Source organism: Xiphophorus couchianus, chromosome 12, assembly GCF_001444195.1.
Source record: "Xiphophorus couchianus chromosome 12, X_couchianus-1.0, whole genome shotgun sequence".
Classification (NCBI taxonomy): domain Eukaryota; kingdom Metazoa; phylum Chordata; class Actinopteri; order Cyprinodontiformes; family Poeciliidae; genus Xiphophorus; species Xiphophorus couchianus.
Window position 1 is genome coordinate 10,473,433 of NC_040239.1, and position 27,574 is coordinate 10,501,006.

The 27,574-nt window shown below is 40.1% G+C and overlaps 1 protein-coding gene across 4 annotated transcripts; it reads right to left on the minus strand.

Annotated features, from left to right (window-relative positions):
• Positions 1-611: 611 nt before the first annotated feature.
• LOC114154857 (transducin-like enhancer protein 1) lies at positions 612-27,419 on the minus strand. Of its 4 annotated transcripts, none has more exons than XM_028034300.1 (20): positions 26,647-27,419; positions 24,731-24,831; positions 23,393-23,456; positions 22,027-22,071; positions 16,206-16,268; positions 16,003-16,077; positions 10,869-11,085; positions 10,615-10,631; positions 8,466-8,579; positions 8,332-8,385; positions 7,543-7,692; positions 7,316-7,454; positions 6,756-6,955; positions 5,500-5,576; positions 5,086-5,335; positions 4,007-4,254; positions 3,692-3,839; positions 3,373-3,523; positions 3,215-3,291; positions 612-2,292 (listed from the first exon to the last, which is right to left on the minus strand). In XM_028034300.1, exons 1-20 carry the CDS (start codon positions 26,668-26,670, stop codon positions 2,185-2,187), a joined length of 2,322 nt encoding a protein of 773 aa, XP_027890101.1. In that variant the 5' UTR covers positions 26,671-27,419; the 3' UTR covers positions 612-2,184. The 4 variants fall into 4 exon arrangements, with proteins under 4 accessions (XP_027890101.1, XP_027890100.1, XP_027890099.1 ...); XM_028034299.1 differs by having other exon boundaries at positions 10,869-11,088; XM_028034298.1 differs by having other exon boundaries at positions 15,973-16,077; positions 26,647-27,418.
• Positions 27,420-27,574: the final 155 nt, after the last annotated feature.

The window sequence follows — 27,574 nt, forward strand, 5'->3', positions numbered from 1 at the left end:
ATGGAAAAGCTTAGGCTAGTTTTTTCCAGTCGGGAATCAGTCTTGGTGTCTTGTTCAGCCGTGGCAGCAGCAGCAGCAAAACCTTGATGCTGCTTGATAAGATGTTTTTTTCTCTGATCACTTAATCCTCTTGCAGCTTTTGCTCAGCTTGCTTTAAATTAAGCAAGATGCAGAGGGGGACAACGATGATAGCTGCGAAGTAATATAACTTTTATGATCATCATTTGAAAATACAGGAGTCTAAAATGTTTTATATGGATGTTCAGTTCTAAAAGTTATTCCCTTTGCAATGCTGGATGCCTCGATTAGATCAAAATGTGTGTCTATAGCGGCCCCTGTGTGTTTGACCAAATCGGAAAGTAAAACAGTCAATATATGGGCGTGCCGTGGTGGCGTAGGGAATGGCGTGACCCATGTTTGGAGGCCTTGAGTCCTCGACGCGGCCGTCGCGGGTTCGATTCCCGGACCCGACGATGTTTGCCACACGTCTTCCCCCTCTCCTTCCCCCTTTTCTGTCAGCTTACTTTCGTGTAACCTACGCTGGAGCCCGCAAAAGACCCCCTGGAGGGGTAAAAAAAAGAAAAAAAGAAAAAGAAAGTAAATATACATAATTAAAAAAACTCACATTTATTGAGACGAATCGATCATTTGGCTACTTCAAAACCATTTAGAATTATTCCTGATTAAATGTAAAACATGTACAAAAACAATTTGTCATTTCTACAGCATGTCTGGTAGGAAAGAAAAAAAATATATATACATTTTTACAGACCAAAAAAAAGAGACAAGGTATGAGTTTTGTAAAAATGACAAATTCCTCCTTAACCTGAAGTATGACTTCAATAATTTAATCTTCTACTGTTAATATATGCTTCGCAAAGAGAGACCCCCCCCACCCACCATGGTAGTATTTTATCTCAACATGTTAGAACAAGTGACACTATCTGACAGACATTGCATCATTTGTTTACTATTTATGGTCTTTTCTTAAAACCAAAAATACCAGCTAACTCAGGAAGATTAACCCAGCTGACAGAATAATCATAGTTGGTTCCAGCTTACAAAGCGTAAACTATTCAAACAATAAGACATTGAGTGTTTTGCAGAGGCTTGATGGGAATGAACGTTTAACGGAACAAGTCTGTGGACTCTTAAGCTCAAATAGAGTAAGTTCTGGGAAATAAAAGGTAAATCACAGTAAGACTGCTCAACACCTTTTCACTGAAACAGCTTTAAACTTTAGTAAATACCCTGGAGAAAACAGTGAGTTAAGAGAGAAAATGTAAGGTAGAAATTAGATGCTAAAAGGGCAAATTATGAAAAGGGCATTAATGGAATTTGAGGATTAAATCAAATTCCTTAAACTCTTACTCCAGATTTTCACCAATTGTTCTTTCAAAACAGGATTAGAGAAGAAATATCCCCCCATTTATAAACCCCATTAGGTCCCTTTGTAACACTTAAAATTCTTCAGACAATGGACACCTTTTACATTTTTCCATGTCTGAAACTTGTGTGAATTATGTCATTGCGGCTCGTTTGTGGTATCGTTGTGTTAAATAAATCAAAACATCCCATTTGAGTCATTTTATCGATAAAAAGTACAGTGCATGGGTGGACCGCTACTGCTACAGTACAGTTAGTAAAAAACATGAGTTACTGTTAAGACATCTTAGATGGTAGGTGTGTCAGGAACGCCAGCCGGGGTCAAAAGTCATCAATGTCAATGCTGGAAGTTCAACAGACTGATCTCTGAAGTAAAACACAGAACAGCTTATATTGTACACACTGTAAAACGTCCATCTGTTGGTTTTCTTTCGCCTGTCCTGCTCATTTCTCTTTTCCGCATCTCCCTCTGGTTGTTACAGTGAGTTTAGTGTTCATCAGCAGACTGGGGTCCGGTCTGACAGAGTTCCCCCATTGGTCACCAACCAGCAGCTGGTCCATCTCAGAAAGCAGAAACTGCCAACAACTATACGGTTCCTCGTCCTCAACCAGCAACATACCGCTCCACAAAGGTTCCCAGTGGTTACGGAGGCATGTTCACAGGCACAATAAATATCTGCAGATCAAATATCTGTGTCTTTTCAGTAGATGGAAAAGAAAAATGTGCACGCCCCTTTTTCATGAGTGGAGGTGAACATTATCAGAATTCTGTAAATGTTTGTGGGTTTTGTTATATTTTCAGTAGATGACTTCGTAAACAGTGGCCTTCTTGTCTCCTGATCCGGTAACGATGTACTTGTCGTCCACAGATATGTCGCAGCTTAGCACCGAGGAGGATTCTTTAGACTGAGAAAAAAAAACAAGCAGGGAAAAGGAAGAAGTAAGAAACAAAAGCTTCTAGTGAAACCAAAAGACTTTATGAATCGTGTCTGGTGCTCCCTCTCCAATGTAATAGAGCAATTATCACAACATCCTTTATAAAACTGCAACACTGATGGCAAACAACTGGAGTAGGAAGGTTGCATTTTTGGTATGTAGTCTGAACTAATGGGTATGTTGTGGTTACATGTTCAATGCACTTTGTAATCTATATTTTTGTTAGTAAATGACATATAAACCCGTTTCTCATATTGTATATTACAATGCTTTAAATGGCTTATATTCAGTAATACAGCAATGAATCTGCTGGCCTTGTTGAAAACATTAAATGAAAAGTGGACTTCCACTTTCAGCATCAGTGGAGGCAGAGAAAGTAACAATGTTAGAACATTTTATACATATTATAATAAAATTTACTTGGATGAATGCAGTGTTGGACTTTTTTCACTGATTTATTTTTGCATTTTGAACTTTTGTGGATGGTGATGCTCCTCCATAGATCACTAAAACTGAACTAATGACAGAGTTTGAATGTTGGGAAGGAAACAAAAAGGTTTTCCACTCTAATCATAAGAGATGGGAAATGTGTTACATCTGCAGTAGTTATGATTCACATAAAAGTCACAGTTCTGGACCTCAATGTGGAAATGCCCATAAACTGACAAATATTCAGAAGGATCAGCATTCTGACACATAAAGTCAAAGCACACTGAAGCAGCTGGTAAAACGTGGACAATATGCTGATATTTTAGTACCCTGACATGGAAATATTGAAATGGAGTCATGTTCAAAGTAGAGAAAGAGTAACGGGATGTCAAAGTTGGATGCTAAATTGAAGGTTACAGTTTTACATATTTAATCAGATAATGTTTTAACTCCTTCAACCAACCTGGAAAATACTGGCTCCATAGGGTGTTCTCCATGCATTCAGCAGGTTGTCCTTCCCTGTACTCACAAACCATTTTCCTGTGTGAAACACAAAAACAATCACATTGTCAACAACCGAAGATAAATAAACATTCCTGAATGTGTGACAGAGTTTCCTACCACAGTAAGCAAACTGCAGGGACAGAACGCAGCTCTCATGTAGGTGAAGCTGGTATTTGTCAGGCTTGGTGACATGAAGGACCTCCACGTTGCTACTCTCCATTCCAACAGCGAGCCATTCTCCCGTCGGACAGTAGCCAAGAGAGAAGATCTGGACAGAAAAGGCAGAAACGGCATCAGCTTTGAGTTTATAACTAGGTGGGAAAATGTAGCGTTGTTTCACTTGGACTTTATTAACCATTACTTGATATGTTATATGCTAAGCAACTTTTATTAATTTTAGAAATTGTATTATAGTTGATTTTCTGATCTGAGTCACCTGAGAAGTAAAGTCATGTTGCTGCAGTTGCCGTCCCTCCCTGAGATCCCAGGAGCGAACAGTATTATCCAGACCTCCTGTCCACAGCTTGGTGCCATCGTTGGAGATGTCGATGCAGCTGGCTCCATCTGTGTGACCCTGAAACTGCCTGCAGAGTACACATACAAGGTCATGGTTAAACAAAGAACCAAGACGCAACATCACTCCAGAGGGAATTCAAAAAGAATCGCTGATTTCGGAGGTGTTTAAAGTTATGACAGAAAACTTGCCACATCATCAGTTCTAGTTGCGGAATCAAAGCATCTCGTCTCTTACCTAACAAGTGTCTGGTTGTGTAAATCCCAGACTGCAATGTTGCCGTCACTGCAGCAGGAGAAGCACACTTTGGAGTCAGGGCTGATGGCCAGAGCGTAACATGCAGGTGCTGATGATGTCAGCTCTGCTTTAATCCTGGGAGTGGGCGTGGCCAAATCCCAGATGGACAGCGTGCTCGCCTCACCGCCCACGATGAGTGTTCGACCGTCAGGGAGGAGACGGCAGGAGCGGATGTAGTTGTCTCGGTTCTGATGATGTAGGATAAAAGGAAATACATGTTGAAGACTTAAAATCACACACAGAAATAAAAAAAAATTTAAATGCAATTTTATAGCAAATGAATAGCTAAGGAAAAGCTGCCGCTTTGCTCTGGAAGAGTCATGCTGTCTGTCTTCAATCTCAAGCTTTAATTTCTCAATAATTGGGAGAGTAGTTTATGAGTGAGACTCTTAGGACCCAAGCTGCAGTAAAACAAACATTATTAGTCCTAAAAATGTTAGGACTAATAACAACTGGGATGTCCCTGAAAAACATCCCAATTTTTCAGGGGTTTTATTCCAGAGCTGATGAGCGTAGTACTTAAACGCCTCTACTTGTTCTCTGAAAACCTGAGGGGGGGTACGTGGTAAATTACTGAGAAGTAACTTAGAAATGTTTTTTCTTAAATTCCTTTCAGACCAACAAGAAAACTTTAAAGTCTTTCATGTCAAACAGGAAGCCAGTGCAGTGATTTAAGAATTTGTCTAGAATGACCCATTTTTCTGACTGTGGTTAGCAGAAGGGAATCTTTCTGTCCCATCAATCCATTGATATTTGGACTCACTGATTCTTGTGGGCTGTGGTGACACACAGGAATAAGGTTGTTTTGTAAGCATACATTTAGTGAGTCACATTGTAGTACTCTATAATTAAAGATAAATGTTGAATTAAAGTGGCCCAATAATGGATTCCTGAGGAACCCCACAATTGCTTTTTCACCCAAATGACACAATGTGTCGCTTTCTTCCAACCATCCTATAAAAAACAAACAAACAAACAAAAAGAAAAAAAAAATCAAGACAACTTCAAACTTTACTCACCAAGCAATCGAGTTGTGAGACGGGGCTTTTATTTCCAGGGTGACTGATGTCCCAGACCTTGACGCATCCCTTTCCCCCTGTGTAAACATGGCGGGTGGGGTTACTGATGGTGACGGCGCACACCACCTCTCCGTGGTTCAGCGTGTTGATCTGGCGGGCGTGACGAGGGATTCCAGGTCCCACCAAAGCATCTGGGGGAAAAGGAACTGGCTGCATCTGTCCGTCTGCTGCAACGTGAAAGGAGTATGCACTGAATGCACAAAGGAGGAGAGAAAATTAATTGCAGAAAATTATGAGAGCAAAACATAGCAGACAACATGAAAGGAATATACTATACAATGACAAAACATGGCTTCTTAGGAATTATACTCCCCCCCTACTTTGCTGCATCCGAGGCAGCAAAATCATACTTACGGCTTTCCGCCAGGAATCCCTGTAAGACTCGGGGGCATTCCAGGAACTCGCATGTGAGGGTGAGGATCAAACCCAACCTTGAAAAGACGAGACACATTTTAGAAGGACAGTTCACATATATGTCCCATGGGTAGACACCAAAAAGACATTACACACACAAGCAGATTCTCAATATTAACCTACAGAGATCACAAACCCTCATGATCACAAGACAAACATGATTTTACTGCTTTCCTCCCCACATTGATCCAACACACACAAACTCATGTAGCTGCTAAGTACACAACTCTGAGTCAAGTGTTGCCCAGACACAGCTGTGTCTCCTAAACCTATTTAAACTGTGTAATGAACACTGAGCAAATACACCCAGAAGTGATGAGCTGATTGTTCACAAAGACCAGTGGAATGATGCTCAGCATTTGTCAACCTTTCACACAGCTTGGAAAATAAAACGCTCAGGCAGTCAGAGAAGCCAATAGTATTTCTTCCTCTACTTGTTGGAATAACGCTCAACTTCAAAGTAAATTTGTTCAAGTAAAACTACAAATACAACACAGAAAGTAAAACAACAAAATGAACTCCCTAAATACAGAAATTGATGGCATCCATGTTTGATTAAGGCGTGACAAGTGAATTTGATCTTTATATCTGAAAGTGCAAATGTTTGATCTACTGTCAAAACCTACACTAGGCAAACCAACATCAACTGAGCTACACAGATGTTGGAGTCATAAACCTTCTGGGTACCAAAACATCAAGAATACTGCCTCAAAGTTGCAACTCATAACAAATATTAAGATAGTAAATTAAAAAGGAGCTTAGACCCAACTGCAGCTTTAGGCCCAGTTGAGATTTTACAGAAAATCAAAGAAGAAAATAAGCAACCACTACAGAACCCAATGAAGTATTAGTACTCAAGTCCCTATTAATCTACACCCTACTAATACCCACACTGGGGAGATATAAAATTAACTAATATTGTGTTTTTCTTTGATTTGAGAATATTTCATTCTAATTCCACTCGTGCACCTTTTTAGGCATTTTCAAGGTAAGTTTCTAAATTTTTCCAGTCCCACATTTGGAGATTAAAACTATACAAATGAATTTAAAAAAATACAGTTTTAATTCAAATTTTTAAGTTATACTTAAGTTGTAAGTTTAATTTGGTATGGTTTGTCTTCTTATTTTTAATATTGATGAAGAAAAAAAAATTATTTTGTTAGCATGTTCCATAAATTGCTTAATTTTCTACTCACCATCGGTGAACGACCGTACGCCGCTACGGCGGCTGCAGCAGCCACACTCATCTGAGGTGACATGTTGTGCAGGCCTGCAGCATAAGCAGCAGCACTAGCTGCACCCGCTAACTCTCCATTCATTCCTGCTGTGTGGGGGAGCATCCCAAAGGCACCAGGGTATGGGCCTGGTACCGCCAGAGGAGTCCGCAGACCTGCAGCTGGAGAAATGCAACAAAGAGAGTGAGGTCTGCCCTCTTGTTTAATAAAATCCTTGATGAAAACTCAGTTTTTGTCCAGGATGCAAAGAGAAATCAGGAGAAAAAAACGTAAACTTCCAGAAACAAATTTAGCTAAAAGAAGTAACATTACCGGGGCATTTAGAGAGTACATGTGTGCCATAAAAATAAATGACTGAGCTCTTCTATTAAATTCAACAGGATGTTTTAGAGAAATTAAAGAAATTCCTTTTATCCATTTGAGAAGGGTAAAGTCTTGCATGTTTTCATTCTCTTCACTCAGAATAAGGACATTTGAATTGACTCAACTTTGATTAAAACATATGTTTGTGCATGACCTACTTGGTGGATGGGGTATCTCCATCGATGGTGGCTTTGATAGGCTTGGTCTGACCCCAGGAGTGGAGCTCGGACCAGGTGTAGAGTCGCCTCTGGGTGTTGGAGTGCTAGACTTTAAACCAGGGGTCCCAGCCTTGTCTCGCTGCCAAAAGGAAACAAATCAAAGAATATAAAGACAATATATTCAGTTATTTACTGTGTTTTTCTGCAACGCAGATAGACAACTGTACCATTGCCATCTCTTTGGACTTGAGAGAAGAGGAGCTGGCCGATGAAGCGGTCGAGGCTGGACTACAAGGATCTTTTTTGAGAAGACGTGCCTTATCCAAGCCATTTTCTCTGGGGGACGGAAGCGGTGTGCCGCGAGGAGAAGCTGCATCCTGATGGAAAAACAAACAGTGAAGTACATGAGAATAAAGCTTCTCCACAGCAGTGATGTAGAGATTTTCCTGTTTATCAGAAAACCGAGCAAAGAGTCAAGATTAATCTTGTGAATAACGTAACCCTCCAAGATACCACAAGCATTACAAAGTGTGTAATTTGACTAAGTAATTTCTCCTCGGAACAAATGGATTTTATTTTGAAAAAGACACCTCACCACTTAATAAAAGAGTGGCAAGATGAAAGTCATTATTGAATGAAAGCAAGAAGACGCCCAGTTTGAACTTTGTTACAAGTCGTGTCGATGAAGCAGCAAACATGTGGAAGATGCTTTGGTCAAAGGGGAGCAAAATTAGAACACTATGTGTGACAGAAATCTCACAGCACACATTAACGTGAATACACAATCTGCATGGTAAAACACGGAGGTGGCTCCACCATGCTGTGTGTATGCTATTCTTGCACTGGAATCAGGAAATTTGGTAAAGCTTCATTGGAAAATGGGCAACCTTGTATTGCTCCATCACATAAAATCTCTATAAAATACAGTAAGGTTTCAAGTTGTAATATGACAAAATGTGAAAAAAGTCAAGGAGTATAAATAGTTTTACCCAACAAAAAAATAAAAACACACTGACCTCATTGGACACATCCACGACCAAGTTGTCATCACTTTTCTCTCCATCGCTATCCTAATGGAGTTCATCATATAATCAATCATCAAGGCCTTACTTTAGACAAAAAGAGACAGAAAATCAGAAGAACTTCTCACATAATGGCTGGAATCCTTATCCTCCACTTTGCGTTTCTTGGTGTCATTAGGAAAGTCAGGACCGTTGCGGCGCTTATCTGAGTTTCTCAAACTTTCTGGAAGCAAAGAGTTGCTCTGTAGGTAGAGGACAGGAAGAGCAGAAAATAATAGAAAAAGAGATTGGAGAGAAAGATAGAAGAAAGTGGAAGACAAACATAAACTGAACAGTTTAGGTTTTGCTTTGCTGTGTGTGCATTCTGGATGAACCTGCTAAACGCAGTCGCTAATTACAAGTGCTTCCCAGCTGTGTGTAGAGCAGGTTAGAAAAACTGACTCTTGCTCAGGAATAGATTAACGTTTGGCAAAATCATGAATTAAGCAGCGCTAACACTTTAACAGCAACCTCTTTTTTCACTTGACCAAAGCCAGTCAGAGCCAAATACAAACACATGCTTCTGAAGCTGATGATTACATTAAGTGGCTCTCGAAATCTATCAGTACTCCTTCTCCTGGCTCTGACAAGCTGCACTGGCTGCAGCATGTGCGTGTGTGTGTGTGTGTGTGTGTGTGTGTGTGTGTGCGTGCGCGCACTGTGTAATTGACTGTGAAAGCCCGTGTGTAGAATCAAGAGTGTAACAGGCTGTCAGTGTGTGTTAGTTGCATAATATTCTAGAGTCCCAAGACCAAACACACACACAAAGACAGAGCAGTCTCCCCCCCTGGCCTCCTGACCAACGGATCCTATTGTTAATGGATTAAAGGTTCATGTTGAGTCCATTATAGTCTCAGTCTGTCAATGAAATGTGCATCCAACAAACACAAGCGCATGCACGCATCCAGCGAGGGAGCGAGCAGCACTTTGAGGGGGAAAGGGTAAATGAAGGAGGATCGGGAGGGGAGGGGGTGGCGAAAAAAAAATGGGAAAAGGGGGAGATGAGACTAGAAAAGAAAAGATGGGAGGGTGTGGAGGAAAAGAAAGGTTGATGAGGAAGAGAGTGAGAGGGGGTTGCATACTGCCAAAGTCCTCCTCCTCCAGCTGCCCCTCCCTCTTCTCCTCCTCCCTTTTATTGAAAGGTTTTAGTGAGCCGAGCCCAGATGCACTGACCCGCAAAACGCAAGCGATTCCCACTCCACCATGGTCTTTTCCCCCCGTTTGCTTTTAGCATGGTGTCTCTCACTCACACACAAGCTTAGTGTCATATGACTGCTGCTCCCTCAATCCCACCCTTTCCCAAGCCCTCCCCTCTCAGCGGTGCTGATATTAAACACAATGAGGGTCTTTAAGCGCAGGATCAGGGGATGCAAGAGGAGGGGAAGGGAAGGGGGTAATCTGCTCACTGAGGTGTTAAATAGGCACAACAATGCAGACTAGGAGAGAAAAGTGTGTGTGTTGTATGTGCGTGCGCATACTTTTGTGTGTGTGAGCGTGCTAAAAAGCTCATTTGGAGTAGAAAAGGAAATCTAACAGTTCACAGCAGTTCTGGGGAAAAACTAAACAAGCAGGCCAAACCTCTTCCAAAGCAGATCCCCAAACACATTCAAAAACAAAAATAAAAACAGACTAGTGCAGGATGAAAGTCACTTCAGTGTGAAACAAACAAGGTACATTTATTCATAGTGGAATCTGTAAGGTGAAACAGAGGTAAAAAAAAAAAACAAAAACAAAAAAAACTTAATACTGGACAGACTGATAAAGGATAGATGGACAGATGAACAGAAAGATGGACAGATAAATAAAAACTTGAAAATACACACATTTTTTGTACATTTTTTGCCATACTTATTGAAAGTTTTGTAAAATACTTTACTTCAAAACTTAATCCCAGTCTTGTCCTCAATTCATAGATAAGCTTGTCAATATCTTGAAAATTATACATTTATACTGCATTTTGTGAAGTGATGTAATCAGAATGTATCATCCCACTTGAAAGCACCTCCAAGACAAACTTCCCCATGTAGTGTAAAATCTATTTACTTAGAGCTGACTGTTTAAACTTGTTTCTGGCTGACGTAAAGTGACGTTTACTGAATCAACCCAGCTGAGAAACGCTAATCTTTCTCATACAACATCTCCAATTCCCCCAAACCAAACTCTCCCTTAAAGACAAAGAAAAGCAGAAAGCATGGTGCTGGAACAGAAAGCGCTGGAGCAGAAACCAGAAGAACTTACTGTGCCAGGTTCTCGCTCTGTTGCCATTGGAAAAAGCAAGCACGTGGTTGAGGTCACGGGGTCGGGTGTTCACCGAAGCGGAAAACAAAAGAGAATACATTGAGTGCATCTTTCTAGATAGCAATTTAAATTTTAATTTTAATAAACCTTGTTGGTCGTGATTAGCTGATTCAAACATTTTTAGTGGAAACATAACCAATTTCTCAACTGATCTCATATCATCTGGCTTTTCGGTGGTAGAAAAGTCTTCTTACCCCTGAGGTGATCAGGTCCTCCAGCGTGAGAATCCGGCCCACCAAGGTGAGGCTTCTTCTCACTTCCTTCCTTTCCTGCCAGATGGGGAGGAATAGCACCAAGTGCTCCTGACAGCGCCAGGAGACTTGCTGAACCACCTAGCTGAGAAGGATGCAGGCCGGCGGGATGAGGGGTGAGGGGAACCGGAGCGCCGCCATGGTTATGGGATAGATGTTGCTGCTGAAGGTAAAGCCAAGCACAAGAGAGAAAAGGAACAGATGATTAGCTGGGAGATGAGACAGGGCACTGCTCAGCTGCAAGACAAAGCTGGAGATTAGGGTTCGAAGGTGGGGGAATTCTGCAGTTAAATAAGTAATCCATACTTTTCCAGATACCAATTGCAGCTTATTTTTTATTTAAACTTAATTTTACCAGGATAAAAATCCACTGAGATTAAAAACCCCTTTTTCAGTGGAGTCCTGGCCAGTTGGCAGTAACAAATACAACACAAAAACAGTTAAAAGATGTCAAATTATATATATATATATATATATATATATATATATATATATATATAGGGCTGCACAGTGGCGCAGTTGGTAGCACTGTTGCCTTGCAGCAAGAAGGTCCTGGGTTCGATTCCCGGCCGGGGTCTTTCTGCATGGAGTTTGCATGTTCTCCCTGTGCATGCGTGGGTTCTCTCCGGGTACTCCGGCTTCCTCCCATAGTCCAAAAACATGACTGTCAGGTCAATTGGTTTCTCTAAATTCTCCCTAGGTGTGAGTGTGTGTGTGCATGGTTGTTTGTCCTGTATGTCTCTGTGTTGCCCTGCGACAGACTGGCGACCTGTCCGGGGTGTACCCCGCCTCTCGCCCGGAACGTAGCTGGAGATAGGCACCAGCAACCCTCCCGACCCCATTAGGGACAAGGGTGAACAGAAAATGGATGGATGGATGGATGGATATATATATATATATATATAAACAGGTATATGTCATAGGATCGGCCTCCAGAACTTTTAGTTTAGATCTAAAAATGCTAAACGAAATGAATTCATTCAATTTGAAGGTTTCTTGCAGCAAGTTCCAAAAAGATGAACTTTTTAAAGAGAGAAGAAAACTATGAATTTACATATTACAACAGATTTTAAACATCCAGCAGTAGGCCTGTTGCTAATCTTTTTAGCAGTAAAAAGATTAGTAATTAAACAAACTTTAGACTGATATATTGCTGAAGAAGTTTAAATTTTACAGGGACGTACATGGACAAATAAAATCCTAATATTTAGGCAAAAAAATTCCAGTTAGCCTTGATTGTCATATTTCTGCATTTGGCATTGAAAGGCCAAATCCAATTTAGGAAGAGACTACTAACGCAAACTCATGAACGAGCAAAAAAATAATTGTGTTTGAAACGCTAAAATCTAAACCACACCAATGACATAATGCTGACAATTAAATGAGCAAAAAAAGCTCTCTAGTTGTTGCCTGAACTACAACTCATCAGCTGCCAAAAATGTGAAAACCATTGACACCTACAACTCAAACGCCTCAATAAATAAAACATAGACCTCTAATGTGTACACATGCAAAAAAAAAAAAAAAAATCAATAGTACTTTGTAACCTTATCAATCAACACTGTGGCCCAATTAAAGTCTTCAACAGATGGAATGGGATCCTTGGTGTCTGGGGTTTACATCAGCTCAACAAGCTGCTGCTTTCTTCAAGAGGGTGAACACATCATCACCCCCTATATAGTGCCTCACACACACACCATCACACACACACAAACACCCCCTCACTCCTCTTTCTGAGGTCAAACACTGAACAATACTGACAGCTGGGATCACAGCCCAAAGCCTAAGGATGTGGATGAGGAAAGGAGGGGGAGTGAGGCCGGGAGGAAAAGGAGGAATGACGAAGGAGGAAAGGAAGGAGAGTCCCAGCTGCTGCTTGCACTGTCAGATCTGGTGAGGGAGCGAGGCGGCTGAGAGGAGAGGGGAGGACAGGAGAGAAGAGAAGGAGACAAGAGGGTCAAAAACAGAAAGGGAGGGCAAGTTTGGCTGGCAGCCCTGCTCTCTTTCACACCAAATCAGGCGCTCGTCTGAGCGTGAAATGTCTTTGTGTTCCCAAACATCATTATTGCCTCCTCAGACAGCAGCCGCGGGAATCCGAGCTCACTGATTCGCCGCTAGGAGGGGAGGAGAGACGAGGGGGCACAGGAGGCGACTCAGCAGGGGTGGGAGGAGTGCTGAAGGTCAAACCGACTTTTATCTCACCTAATTGACTAACCCACCCCACCCTCTGAGCTTCCACCTTCTCTCTTCCTCTCCATCCGTCCTTCGCTGTCCGCCACCAACCCATAATGAGTGAAAGTAAAACTACTAAACGTTTTCTTGGCCACATGGCTTGCCTGACGCTCAATTTCCAGAGCTGGCTTGCATTCACCCCCCCTCCCCTCCAAAAAAACAAAACAAAAAACAAACAAAAAAACAAAAAACGGAGAAAAACATGTCACACATGATCATGCAGACACGTATAACACTAAATAAACAAGGCAGGCACAAACACCTTCACTCAACCATCCTACTGCTGCCTGTTGTTTTCTGAGCATAACAGAAATGTATGCTCTGCTACACTTCACACACACAAGAAGATTCGCAAACATTCACACACAGATACACAAGAAGCACCCTGATGGGAGTAAATGGAGGGGAAATATTGGTGCAGGCAAGGGGAGCCCAGTTTGTCATGGGATGTTAGTGTGAGTGGGTGTGTACAAATATATTTGAGGTGTGTGTGTGAGTGGAGGCAGGGGCAGCATGCTTCATTACACTCATTTAACTCACAAACAGGGTGAATGACAGACCGGCGTGGGAGACGAGAAGGGGTGGTGGGGTGGTGGTGGTGGTGGGGGGGGTGTAAGGACAACGTTGTGACCCCCCCGCCTTCACCTCCTTTACAAACACTAAAATCCTGCAATTAAGACTCAAAAAGCAACTGCCAAATCCACCTCTCACCCCATCACACAAAAAACAGAAGCCCCCCATCAGTCCACGCCAGCTAACAAGCCCTCCCCACATTTAACCAAACCCAGTGGGATCAAACCCTCTGATCCCCCCTGCCCACTCTTTGCAAAAACAAAAGCTACATACACCCCCCTTTTTTCCCACAATTCCCTAAACTCAGACTTCTAATCCTCCCCCTCCAGCCCTGTGGCTACAAAGGTTCCGATTTTTTTTAAATTCCTACTTGAAGATCATCTCATTCTCCAAGTGGGCAGAAACTTTGTTTCATTCTGGAGCTGAGCGTTCTCCATCAATCATCTCATCAATGTCCTTTATACTTCTTCATCTACAAAATATTAAATACATTTAATTAAATACATCTAATTTATTACCAAAAATAAATAAATATTCCACTACTGGAGTCTAGCGAGTACCTTCAGCGTCATTCAGTGATTTAAGTGAGTGTATCTGCTGATACAGAGTCTGGGTGCAACCCAAACCTTTTTCCATACTTCTACAAATTGCTGATCACATAGATTGAAGTTTAGAAAAGTAATAAAGTTTTATGGTATATGACTTAGCAACTGTGCAATATAATACAGAAGGTCTCTTCTACTCAAATTGACTAACAATCAAAATGGCAGAAAATATAATTGCAGCTCCTTTGTACAGTATAGAGCATATTAAAAAAACTATGTTTTTGAACAACTCTACAGGAGTTGTAGAGCTCCCTCACTCTACAACTCTACATTGCTAGAAAATTGTTGAATATTGCAACAACAATACTTTCCTCACAATTGTTTCTTTTCTATTACAGCAACGCTGCCACTGTTCTCCATGAGCTCTCTGATCATTAAGATCTAAATCAGGTGTTGGTATAAAGAACAATGAAAGTTCATTGATTAGGTCAAATGTATTATTGGCGGAGGTTTAATGAATGACTCCTCCTGAAATAATGTGATTGTGTTTGGATAACGTGCTGTAAATTAGCACCAAGTGTCCACCATCTTATAATAGTTTGTGTGGCTGCCCTTTGGGAACCCAATATGAATAAATGAAATGGTATCAGAGTGACATACAAGATAGAAACATTTTGAAAGCACTGTAGTAAAAAAAACAAAACAAAAAAAAAAAAACACAACATTGCTGTTCGTCCCTGCTGTGATTTCTGCATTTCTGTAACAAAGACACTTAATAATACAGCTTGTGATATTGACTAATATTTAAATCTTTCATTTTTCTTTTGAATACTATCCAAGTTTCCCATTTCATTCCTGTAAACACCTACCAGCAAATGAACCATCAGTGACCTGCATATATAGCTACCGTAGTTATAAAAGAGCCTATGAAATACACACACAGGCGTTAACTGCTGACAAACAAAGAATGGAAATTTATGTGACAAATCGACATCAAAGATTCATCCATCAGGCTTTTTCTGCCAACACCAAACGTTTGAATTTTCTTTAAAGGTTTGGCCAGCAAAGTCTAATTTTGATCAACTCAATTTTTTAAGTCTAAAGGCAAAAACAAAAAATGAGCAATGTTCTTCAAGTAATTAAATGTAGGTAATAGTTTTTAATCCAACAGAAAATGAAGAAATTTCTGAAATACTAATTTTTTTGCATCTACAAAGTTGTGCCTAATTTCTTATTTCATTTTTGATAAACAAAAAAACTTCATCAAAATTTATCAATGTGTTACGTGATAAGCAAATTGTGTGTTATTAGGTTGGCCTCTTCTTCAATCTCTGGTAGATTGACTGGTGCAGCTCTAACTTCAAGTGGTTTACTTCAGGTAAATAATACATCTAATCTAAGAGTGCAGTTACATTTAAATCAGAACTGCATTTGTATAATGGCTATTTAAAGGAATTTTTAATCAAATGAAGTTGAAAGGTGTGTATATAAACCTGTTACAACCACACTACACACAACACAAACCACACAGACTATTGAAACCACATACAGGAAACAAAAAAAGACCCCTTTTCTCTCCAAGGATCTTTCTTATACGTAGGCTTATGCTTTTACCACATCTTCAAAATAAAATGCATTTTTAAGGACATAAAAACATGGGATTTGTGTAAGTGAAGAGAAATTAGAGGAATACACACTGTAGGTGGAAGACCTGGCAGTCCACGTACCCCGATGACTGCGTTAAGCTCTGCCATGGTCACCTGTTTGGCCCGCTCCACAGCTTGAACCACCTGCTGCTGATGCTGTAACACACGCAGACAGACAGAACAATGCTTATGTCTGAGAGGCAGCTTGTATAACTAAAATAAAAAAAGGTGTATAAACGTCAAACAAAACACAGTCTGTTGTGGAAAGTCACACACATACTTACCTCCTGTGACAGGAAGGGAATGACTTGCGCACAGATGGTGTTTAGTCTCTTGGCAATCTCAGTCTGATGACGGAGGAGGCACATGGAGATAAAAAGAGACTCGATTGTTAATAACATAATTGCATCCATTTAGAAATGACAGCTGTTCAGTTACACCAATAAACCAATACAAGTGCAAAACACACATACAGACTCATGAATTTTAAGAACAAATCCATGCACAGACAGAAAGCCTCATCTGAATATGAAGCAACACAAACACAACTTTTATCTGCACTCAAATTCATGTCAGATATTGGTTCTGATTGCTCCGAGTTCTTATTGTTCAGATCAGAACAATAACATTTTCTTCTAATTACAACTGGGGATGTCAAGTTTCACTGTAAATTTATTCTTCATGTCTTTTAGCTCAGTCTCTATCCTCTGTGTTCTTGTCCTTCTTTCCCATCAGCACTTCAACATAATCAAATCACCTCTTAACTTAGTTTTCCTTCCCCCTGTATCCATGCCAACACATCCGCCTGCCCCGAAACCCCCCGGAGGTGGCTACAACTGGCTGAAACCAGATACCCCCCCTCAGTAGCTCCAAATCAGATAAAGTGTCCCATTTTATACATCATCCAATCAAACAGATACTACAACGTCCAGCGTGAGGAGAGAATCGGAGGAGCCATCAAATATCAGCTGTAATGGCTCAACAGAGAAAACGTCCCACCCAACATAAATAGAAGCTGAAGAACATGGCGCATGGAAATATATCGCCCACAACTGTTCATATGCTTTGAACGTATTCACATTTCCTCAAGCTACAATCACTGTTGTATTTTTTTTATTTCACAGCAAACATGTGGGAAAAGTGATCTCATCAGTTGAGCTCCTGAAAATAAACTTTGAAATTAATTTAAATCCAAAACTTCATGGAAATGTTGCTGAGACATCAAAAAACTTACACTAACCACTACACGTCAGCATGAATTGTAATTAAGACATGGATTATTTCAATAAAAGTTGCTGAGATATTTGTCACCCCTTGAACCACAAGTATTTACTGGTTTAAAGAGTGGATTCCTTTGAAAATGAGGAAGCAATTTCCATTTAAGCTTAAATATACTTGCTCTAATTGGAAAGCTCCAACACACACATACTTGGCAACTCACCAAACTACAAACCCTGCCACAGTTCAGCCAATTATGTGCTAGAATGAGCTTAAGCAGGAACCAGAGCATTCTCAATGAATCCCAAACCAAACAAGCAACTCCTTAACCTATATGACTATATGCAAAAAGTATGAAAAGATAACAACTGGCAAGATATATAATAATACAACCCAGACAAATGTAAATAAGGTCAAAGTAAACTGAGACTAAGCTAACAAACAGAGTTAACTCATTATTTGGTCTACATAACAATGTTTCAGCTTCAACATCCCTATGACCACAGTTACACAACACTCAATGTCAACGAGGATAATCTAACGCTGGAGTTTACAGTACAACTTGAAACGAAGGTTAAATTAAAAGAGAAGTCTGAAAACTCAGACAATGAACGGAAAATTCATCAACAAATATAAGTTCAAATACCCATGAAGTCAGGCTGTCGTGACAGTAAAGTCGGAGATAGCAGACAATACGTCTTCCTCTACATTTTAATGCCAAAGTTAAATAATTAGCAACTAGTTTAGTTATGCAATAGAAAATGAACTGAGGAGAATTCTGCAGCAGAAGCCTTTTAAGATCATTGTTTCAATTAAAAAGCTACATGTTGTTCGCTCCTTCCAATCAACTGAATGGTTTTCACATAGAATGTGGAGTTGAAGTCAACTCCACCCAAATATTATGTCATTAATACACCACAGAACAGTAACAACCCATCCACATGTTTTACATATTGCTCAGGTGACTGCTGCGACTCGTTAGCCACACGCATTTGGTTCCTTAATCCCAACTTTAAACTCTGAAAGCACACAAGTCTTGTGACCTCACCAAGCTGACTTTTATAATGTGACAGTAGAATTTATTCATCAGTGTGAGGTTTACGATCTGAAATCGGCTGTTTCATTACATTGTTTTTATTCTGGATAATGGAGATTAGGACAGTTTATACAGATGTAATCAAATTTATCTCAAATACTTGAGTAGACACATTCTAATTTTGACAAATTCTTTTTAAAGATGAAAGCTACTATTTAACTCATCCTGTAAACTGACATATCATTGGGTTACATACTGCAGCAAATACAGCATTTATTTTCAAAACAGCGCAAACCGAAGTCAGTGTGGAGCTGCTCTTGACATGAGATCAGTAAGCGTATGTATTTGAAATATAATCAATAGTGTGTTTATCTGCGATGAAACAACAGTAGATCAAAGGTGATTCTATTTGTGTTACACACAGTATGCAACTTTGTACCTTATCTGCCTACTGCAGAGTATGTGTTATGCTGCAGGTAGAAAGCTGTCTTTTGCCTGTTCTGTGTTGTGAAACAAATGGTACACTATAGTAAGAAACTCTGTAAATCACCTGCAACTAAAAAGAATAATCTGTAGAACGATCCGCGTTACATCATTTATGTCCAAAATGTCAACTTTCTGCAATGTTTTAATCAGAAAATGTTGTCATCTAGAAAGATGAAAATTAGTCTAAACCGATACTCATGTCCAAACTCATCACTGGTAACTTTGTGTATCCCTTTTCTCACAGTAAACTGTAAGACTTTCTAAGGCGAAAACACACCTTAGTCATTTAAACGGCCTCACCTTCATTCTACAAAGACTCAATGTCAAGCCAGCCAACAATGCTTAACGAGCTTTAAATACAGATCTATTTCAGGCAGACTACATGTGTTCATCCATTTACAGAATCTTGTCGTAAGCCTATAATTAGCTTTGTAGAAAAGGTTAAGTGATTAGGCAGGTAGAATAGCTTGAGCAAAGCTACTATCAGGTTATCCCAGCTAATCTAACCCACTAAACAAAATCACGATTAATCAAAGTTGCAACAGACATCTGTGGCTTTTGTCTTTTAAAAATAACGAAAAATGAACATAGCAAGTCTACTGATATTGATCACTAAGTATATGTCACCCTGTAGATTTTGTTTCTTTTGCTTCTTGTCACACTTTAAAGTTTCATATCAACAAAAAATGTCATTTGAGCCAAAAGCAGTATAGAAAATACACAAAATAGTTTTCAAATTATAAACTCATTTAATAAGAAATTGACATTATCAGATTTCTGCCAGAAAACAATAGATTTCTTAAATAGAACCTGTCTGACAACATGAGGCAAACTAAAAGACCTCAAAAACTAACATCTTGAATGTTTGAGTCATGTTGCAACACTTGTAATGTTAAATAACATTTTAGAAGTAGACACTCATTTCTACAATTGAACCTAGTAGTAGTGTGACGGTGTGAGGATGCTTTGCTGGATCTGAAGGACAGGCAATCATGAAAACTACCTTCTGCCCTCAGTTTGTGGGCTCAGTTTTTTTGGGCAAGCAAAATCATAGCCAGTGGAAAAGGCTAAACAGGGTGATAAAGAAGGTGGAAAGAAGGCATCAAAAAATTAAGAATATAGACAATCCTGTACATCCTCTTCATCAGACTGCTACACAACAACAGTGTCTTTAATCCTACCATCTACAACAGCTCTTTGAAGATTTGATTTTTGAATTGAATTGAATACGCGCGTCTGAGCCATGGAGGAGCTTCGCAGCCTGAACTCCATGGACGCACACAGTCAGTGTTTCAATGGCTTTGTAAAGGACATACAAACTCTTCATGTGAATAACAAGATTCTGATGACTGGCAGAGTGAGCACATGTAGTGACATACAAGTAGGCTACATGTTCGTCTTAGCATGCAGATAAAAACTACATTAGCTAAGCTAATTTTGCTAGTTCAATACCAAGTACTGCAGTAAATGTGATCTGATATTTATTTTAGTATTACACGGAGATGGGTAGAGTACTCAAAAATTGAAATCGAGTAATATTTGTAACAAACTTATTGTTTACAAGTTAGACAGGAATGAGGAGAGAGCTAGTTCTAGGTTTGTAGCTTGGTTATTGTTGTTAAAACAATTCCATAGCAACTGCCTACCAAGATGGTTGTCAGTTACAGAGTATGTGCAAGTGTGACGTCACATGAGAACTATGTCTAAGATTTAAAAGTAGCAGGACCATGATTTAAAGCATGCCACCAGCAAAACCACATCTAATGTAAAATACTGAATGCTCCAACACTAGATTTACTCAAGACATGTTGGAAATTAAATTTGTTTGATTTGAAAACTCTTAAGTATGACAAAACAGCAAAAACAATCAAAAGTAATCTGTAATACTTTTTTACAACAATGTGTTTTTTGGAAAGCTTAATTTTAACAATACATGGCAGCCTTCTAATTGAGACAGGGGGGTTAAACTAAGTTGAGGATAGAGAAAAGTTTTGATTCCCACATGAACACAGAACGAGTTCAAAAAGAACAGACTTTCCATTACACGTATAATTGGAGCATTACTACCACACAACCCCCATCCCCCTGTACATCCCCAGCAGGAGGTGGGTTGTTAGTCTGTATCCCCGTACCACCCGCCCACAGAAGCCTGTTGCTCTGACAACTGCAGCCCCAAGCTAATGACCTCCCCTGGAGTTTTAGTGTGCATGTGGGGGTGTCTGCGTTTGTGTTTACGTGTTTGAACAATAGGAGAAGATGCATCTCCCTCACAAAGAGTGAACGCCAGCTTTACGTGGATATAAAATGAAAGAGGAACAGAGTGAATAGAGACAGGGTGAAGAAAGGCGATGGATGGTGGGGGTCCGGGTGAAAGAAGAAAGAGATCCCATACCAGTTATTGGAGAGTAAGGAAGTGATGAGAAAAAGGAAGAAAATTGGAGTATAAAAAGAAAGGCAACAGAGGAGATGGAGAATGTGAGGGGAAAAAAACATTAAAGAGAAAGAATGTGAAAAATACGGAAAAAATTCCCTTTTTTCAGTGAAGTAGCCAAGCCAATCCACCTCCAATTTCCTCTGGTCTGACTGGTCGATAGCTGTGGTAATTACTGGCAAACGCTCTCAGCTCTGCAACACTCCTGTGGGAAATGTTGGTTTGCGTGTGTAAAAGGTGAGCGCGTTCCCTCGTCAACCATATTTCTTAGAAGTTGGAAATGTGCGGATGTTTGTGTGAACTCTTCTGTAAACATGTCTGCGTTCATGATTAAATACATTTTCTAAACCACATTAAATTATTCTCATTTGAATTCATTATACAAAGTTTAGAGACAGAAGTCCCCTCCAGCAAGTACCAGTGTGTATATTAAACATTCTTTACTGCATTGCATTCGAGGTTTGAATTGACTTTAAGCTCCCAGCTCATCAAAATAAATAAATAAATTTAAAAAATAGAGGAGCAAGCTACACTGTATCTCCTCGGTTGGCCTCCCGTTGATCGATTCCTCTGCCCTCCCCAGCCCTGCCCATCTAATGTAATAAAGCAGGCCGCTCCCCTAGACAGCACCAATCAATCTACAGAGCCATTCATTCTGCCTCCGGGCTCAGCCGGCCGGCCCTAACTGGGGAAATGGAGACAGAGCCCCATCGATCACAAATAAACACACATCCACACATGGGCAGAGATACAGTGTAGCACACATAAACACGAACCATTAACACAAAAACACATTTGCACGCAGACACACACAAGGACACATCAATAGGCGCACACACTAAATACATCAAAACCCCGCCACGAGGAAGTGGAAGAGAGAACGTAGGGAAGAGACACAAGAAGATATAGTGAGCAGACAGATAGGCAGCCATACCTGCTTATGCATTTCAATGTTGAGGCCGTATGACATCTCATAGTACTGAGGAGAACAGAGAGTCAGAGGGTTAGCATCAACTGTCACAATAAAACATTAAAGCGTAAACCCAACTTTACAGATGAATGTTCAGCACTACAGCATCTTATCACTTAAACATATCAAGTCTGTTTTTTATTTACGTTGTTTCCCATAATTCAACCAGAAAGTTTGATTTAATGACTGAAAGGTGGCTGTATGCACACTAGAAAAACTGCTAGAGCTCAACTGAGACAGCAGTCATCCCCTAACACAACTTGTTTGAAATGCTGTGCTGAGTAACATTCAAATGAGTAAGCTAAACATTCCCATGCATCATCAAAATATTCTATTTGGATATGAGTAACAAGTAAACAAAAACCTTAAGGACAAAGTTTAGAGTGTTTAGGCAAAAAGAGTACTGAAATTTACCCTTGTCTGTAAGGACTTGGTGACTGCTGTCTTTTAGAGAATCTCTCAGGCAGTTCCATCTGTTTGTTTGAAATCTTCTATGCTGTGTGACCTAAACTAAGCACTAGTCATTTTAAATATGAGCTGCCTGGTTGTTCAGTCCCTAAATCAGCACCCAAAGCCTGTGTCATTCCTGGCAATGCTCATCGAGGTGTGACTTTGAATGATGATTTTACACAGATAAAGAGGATTTTGTTTTCTGTATAAAATCAGAAGTGCAGAATTGTAAACCTGTTTATTGTAGATTATTGACTGCATGGGTAAGCAATGTCAGACGTACAGAGATAAAAGCATTCCTTTCATCATGACTTTTAGAAATAAATGAGTCAGAAGTCTAAACTTTTCAACTAACAAACAGTAATAAATGCAGGAGATTGGTTAGCTGAACACACATGTGGAAACACCTGTGTCAAATAAGGATCTACAGCAGTCATGTCCTAATGGACAAAAAATAAACAGGTAAACAATGAAGTCATATTTAAAATGTTGGCTTTTGCTGTTATACTGAGATGTATGTACATTTTCTTAAGAGTTGATTTTACCGTTGTGTTTTTGTATACCATTGCAATGTTTATTATTTTTAAGCTGATGTTATATACTAACAATTTACAGGCATGCCTCAGTAAGGATAAGACAAACATTTGCACATAATTAAAACAAGAGGTACTTCAGGTTGCTGTGGTTTTTATACAAGCCTTCTTCATTTAGGTAATAAAGTATCCACATTAGTCATTTCCCTTTCTTTGAAAAGATTAAAGTTCACTTTTACATCTGGGTAGGGAACAACATGATCTACCCCAAGGACACTTATGCAGCCCTGTTTCAGTTCGTCATGTGGAACATTGCAGGGCCAATAAAGTGAAAGCTGGGATCTCACCATGACATAGTGTCTCTGCATCTCTGTTTTTTCGCTGGCCAGCTTCTCACACTCCAGCTTAAGACTGTAGGAAAAAAAAGAGTGAGTCATGAGTTGTACATTCACACATCTTGTCAAAAGCAACCATCTCTACTTGAGCCTCCATTTAGTCACCAAAGCAAACATGTATTTCTGCTGTCAAATGTTGAAAATCAAAGTGTTGGATGTGGGAGGTTTGCCTCAACTCTGCTTTATCAAGATGTGAAGTTAAAAACACAATGTGGTACGCTGCCAACCCACACCAAAAACACAAACAAATGCCTGTGCACACACAACCACCATAAGGGAAGATAAATGCACACAAACAGCCCTGGCCTATAGTGCACAACTACTACTACACACACACACACACAAGGAAAAAAATCAGGGGTGATTTATGAAACTGAGCCCACACGCCACCCTTTGGCTCTCACCCATCACTAAGGCTTAGACCTACCGCAGTCTAAGAACCAACACTGATGCCTGCTGCAAATGTGTGTGCTTTCATGTTCATGTATGTGAACCTAATCCAGGTTTATGGGTTAGGCTGAAACCAGAATTGCTGTTTTCTTTGTGGTAAGAGGGAAATGACTGTGGGTAGGGTGAGATTCATAGTTAAAAAGTAAAGGACAATGTGGAGGGATTTCTCTGTAAAGACAGCTGAACTCTGTGATTGTCTGCTTTAGAGGCTTGGTGTAAAACCTTCATTTTGGATAAAGCTTGTAGTCAGATTGCCTTAAGGTTTCCAGAGCTATCACTGCTGCTTTGTTGCTGTAGGATTAGACGGTGGGAACATACTAATCCCCTTCTTCACTTTTCCACTTTCTCCTAGAACAATCTTTTTATGTACCGTTTGAAAAAATTGCTGCAATTACCTGGATTGTCTCTGGGGTTTTTCTACCAGCTTTCTGTCCTCAAAATACCCATTTGGTCACAGCAAATATCTGCTGACACCATGTCTGGTTCTGCTGAACATTTTTTTTTTACAACCAACACTAGTCTTTCCTTTCTACCATCACCACACGCATACTCAGGATGAAGGCTTCCTACAAATTCAGTGACTCAATGCGGTTTGCTGAATCTGGCATTATGTGAGCAATTGGATTTGCCTGCATTAGATTATAACTCTGATCATTCTGTATGTAGTTGAATCTGCCTATAAAGTCAGACTGGCATGGATATTAACCTGCTTGTATGGTAAAATGCCTTCAGAAGGCAGCAGTAGTTGTGAATTGGCACAATATAAGTAACCTGAATTGAGCTGCATTATCCAGCTAATAATAATAATTATAATCTTTATAGCTATTGTAGAAAACATACCTGTGATATTGTGCTTGGAGAAACTGGAACTCCTCCTTTATCCGGTCCAGTGACTCTGGAATGGTGAACTTGAAGGGCTGACCTGGAGCCTGATGCGGCGTCTAACACAACAACAAACAGAATCATCAACAACATCATTATAGCCTATCGCTGCTCAAAGGGCAATGCCTTAAGAATCTTATAGGAACAATATTTATATTCAGGAATTTAAGAGAAGAAAGGACCAGGTCGGATAACTTGCAACATATCATTTATATATTCATACGTTTTCTTTGGAGTTTTCTTTAGTCTCCCTTTTTAAATGTTTGTCACTCACTCCTGTTACTATCCTTAAACAATAACAGGATCACCTGTTTAGCTAAAAAAGAAAAAAAATGGTGTTTTAACCATCTCAGACTAAGTGTTTAGGTACTAAAACAAGCATTTTCTAACACAGATCCAGATATTTAATGGTCCGCTGCCCACATCTGGCTAGATGTTCCACACAGGTGCTGTCAATAGAAAACACTGCATGAATGTGTGTTACTTTTGCAAGCAGATCCAGATGCCTTGCTTATGTTTTAGAAAAGGGAAAAATATATATATTTTTTTTTTTTTTAAAGCCAAATGTGTTCTTAGCAATACATTGAGAAGACATTTACCCTATTAAGAGTCTCGCTGCAGTAGATGCCCACAACCTGGCATGGGCACTAAAAGGTCATATAGTAAGCACAGTAAGAACAACTTGATTGCCCTGCTGTGAAGTATTTATTTTAAAAAGTCACAAGTGGTTTTTATTGTGGAGAACAGACTGCTGTTATAGAGATGTCTGCTTGAATAAGATTATGAGAATAAACATACAAATACAACAACTTTGATTTTCTTTTGTGAGTAATTTTTTCTAAACTTAATTCTTTAGAATATCATGTTTCAGTAAGACTCCAGATAATTAGGAAAATCTATGATTTCAATATAACTGCATTGACTCCAAACTCTATACCTTCTCCACAATGTTCCCAGAACTCTTTGTGAGATTCAGCATCTCAGCCACTAAAAACATCATGTGTAGACAATCACGTCTATCCAACAATGTCTATCAAATATCCTAACAAATACAGCATCCAAGCCACGGGACTGCACGGTTTCACACATTGATACAGTTTGCCATGCGATATGTGTAGCTCTTGTTTTCAGCTTGACGTGTTGCAGTTTTTTCCCCCCACATTCAGTTATGATGACTGACTCATAGAAACAATTTTTCATCCAGTGATCCTCAACTGGAATCATTGACACTCACGTGGCCCATTGGGAAAATTAACCGTCCACCCATCCAATATCACAAATTAGCTTATACAAGGTAGTTATTAGGTTCAAAGCTACTTGAAAATGAATTTAAGCAGAAACTTACAGAATTATAATGTTTTACCATTACAACACACTTAAACTCACAAAATAATGTAATGAGGGAATTTACTTTAAGTGCTTGAACTATTTTTGTAGTGTTGAATGATTTTTAATGCTTTAAATACAACTGATTGCATCTAGTATGTAAATCTGCTTGATAGTATGTTTAATTTTTAGTGACTTCAACAGACTTGTTTAATGATGCCCTTTTATTACTGTCACTTTTATTGTAATTGAAATATAAAAAGACAACATGATGATAAAATTGGAAGTTTATCAGCCAACCTCAGTGTTACTCCAAGGGGCCTTCCATTTGATGATCCCTTACAAACCTTTCTGCTGGCGCCCCTGTTAGCAGGCGCACATTTAAAATATCCCACAACTTTTAAGTTATATTGGCCGTCAATCCACTCTGTTCCTCTGAACAAATATGGGATGGTATTCGCACAAGAAAATCTAACGATGAGGTGCACGAGGAGGCGTAAACAGTCGCTTACTGCCAGGTGAAGCATTGCTGGAGGGAAGTAACTTACCGGGTGTCGCCCCTGGGGAAACATCTTCTCTCTCCGGGGGAAGGAGCGCTTCAAACCCCGCCAAGGAGGAATCAAAGAACAGGGGTATGTTTAGAAAGCTCCGGATCAAGGAAACAAATCCATCCGCCTTGTTTATGATGGCCAACAATCGTTTATTTCTCAGAGACACCGACCGCCACCCCGACCCCCTGCTTGCTGATCTGAATTAATTTACAGACCGTTTCCTCGCCGTCTCTTGGTCCTTGCCTCTCGGTGCGCTCCAGCGGCCGCAAATCAACCGTGTATGCACGGCAAACGTCTCATTAGACAAAAGGGTACGAACCAGGTGAGAAAGAAAGGAGAAACCTCGAATCCACCTCAGGCACTCCGGCGTTTGTCTTCAGGTTTAGCCGGATTATTCCAGGTACAAAGAGCCCACCAACTCAATCAAATCAAAAGGATAACAAAGCCACAGAGCCGCAAACTGTCGGTTCTCAGCGAGAGCATCAGAAACATATCCACACAAGTTAATTGCTGTGAAGAGTTCCCACTTGACTCGCCGCGGTCGCTACTTGGCGGTTAAACAGTCAAAACAACTGGAATATGTATTTCCTCAACGGGTTTCCGTGGAAAATGGAGTCCGTTTGGATTTTACGAAAAAAGAAGGAAATATATTGTTAGTTTTGATAGCGAAAATCCCCACAGTGGTGCGAATGCTCCTATGTCAAAGCAGCGCTTTACCTCAATGGCAACTTTCTCACGCGGTTTCACGCTCCCAGACTAACCGAAACTATAGCCCCGCCCACAAGATGACTCCTGACCAATCAGAGCTGCCGCTCCACGTGGGGATAAGGACCTGGTTTCAGAAGTAACCAATAGCCGCAACGCAAATCTCCTCGGGTCCGTTGACCTCGCGGAGCTACGCCAGTGACGGCCAATCAGAGCCCTC

What these genes read in the sequence shown, in the direction of transcription:
- LOC114154857 (XM_028034297.1), bottom strand. Translation starts at nt 26,670, where the DNA reads ATGTTTCCCCAGGGGCGACACCCG. An exon ending in TCGTGGATGTGTCCAATGAG is followed by an intron (nt 7,693 to 8,331) that starts GTCAGTGTGTTT and finishes TTTTTCCATCAG; the next exon opens with GATGCAGCTTCTCCTCGCGG. An exon ending in CCTGCAGTTTGCTTACTGTG is followed by an intron (nt 3,292 to 3,372) that starts GTAGGAAACTCT and finishes TGTTTCACACAG; the next exon opens with GAAAATGGTTTGTGAGTACA.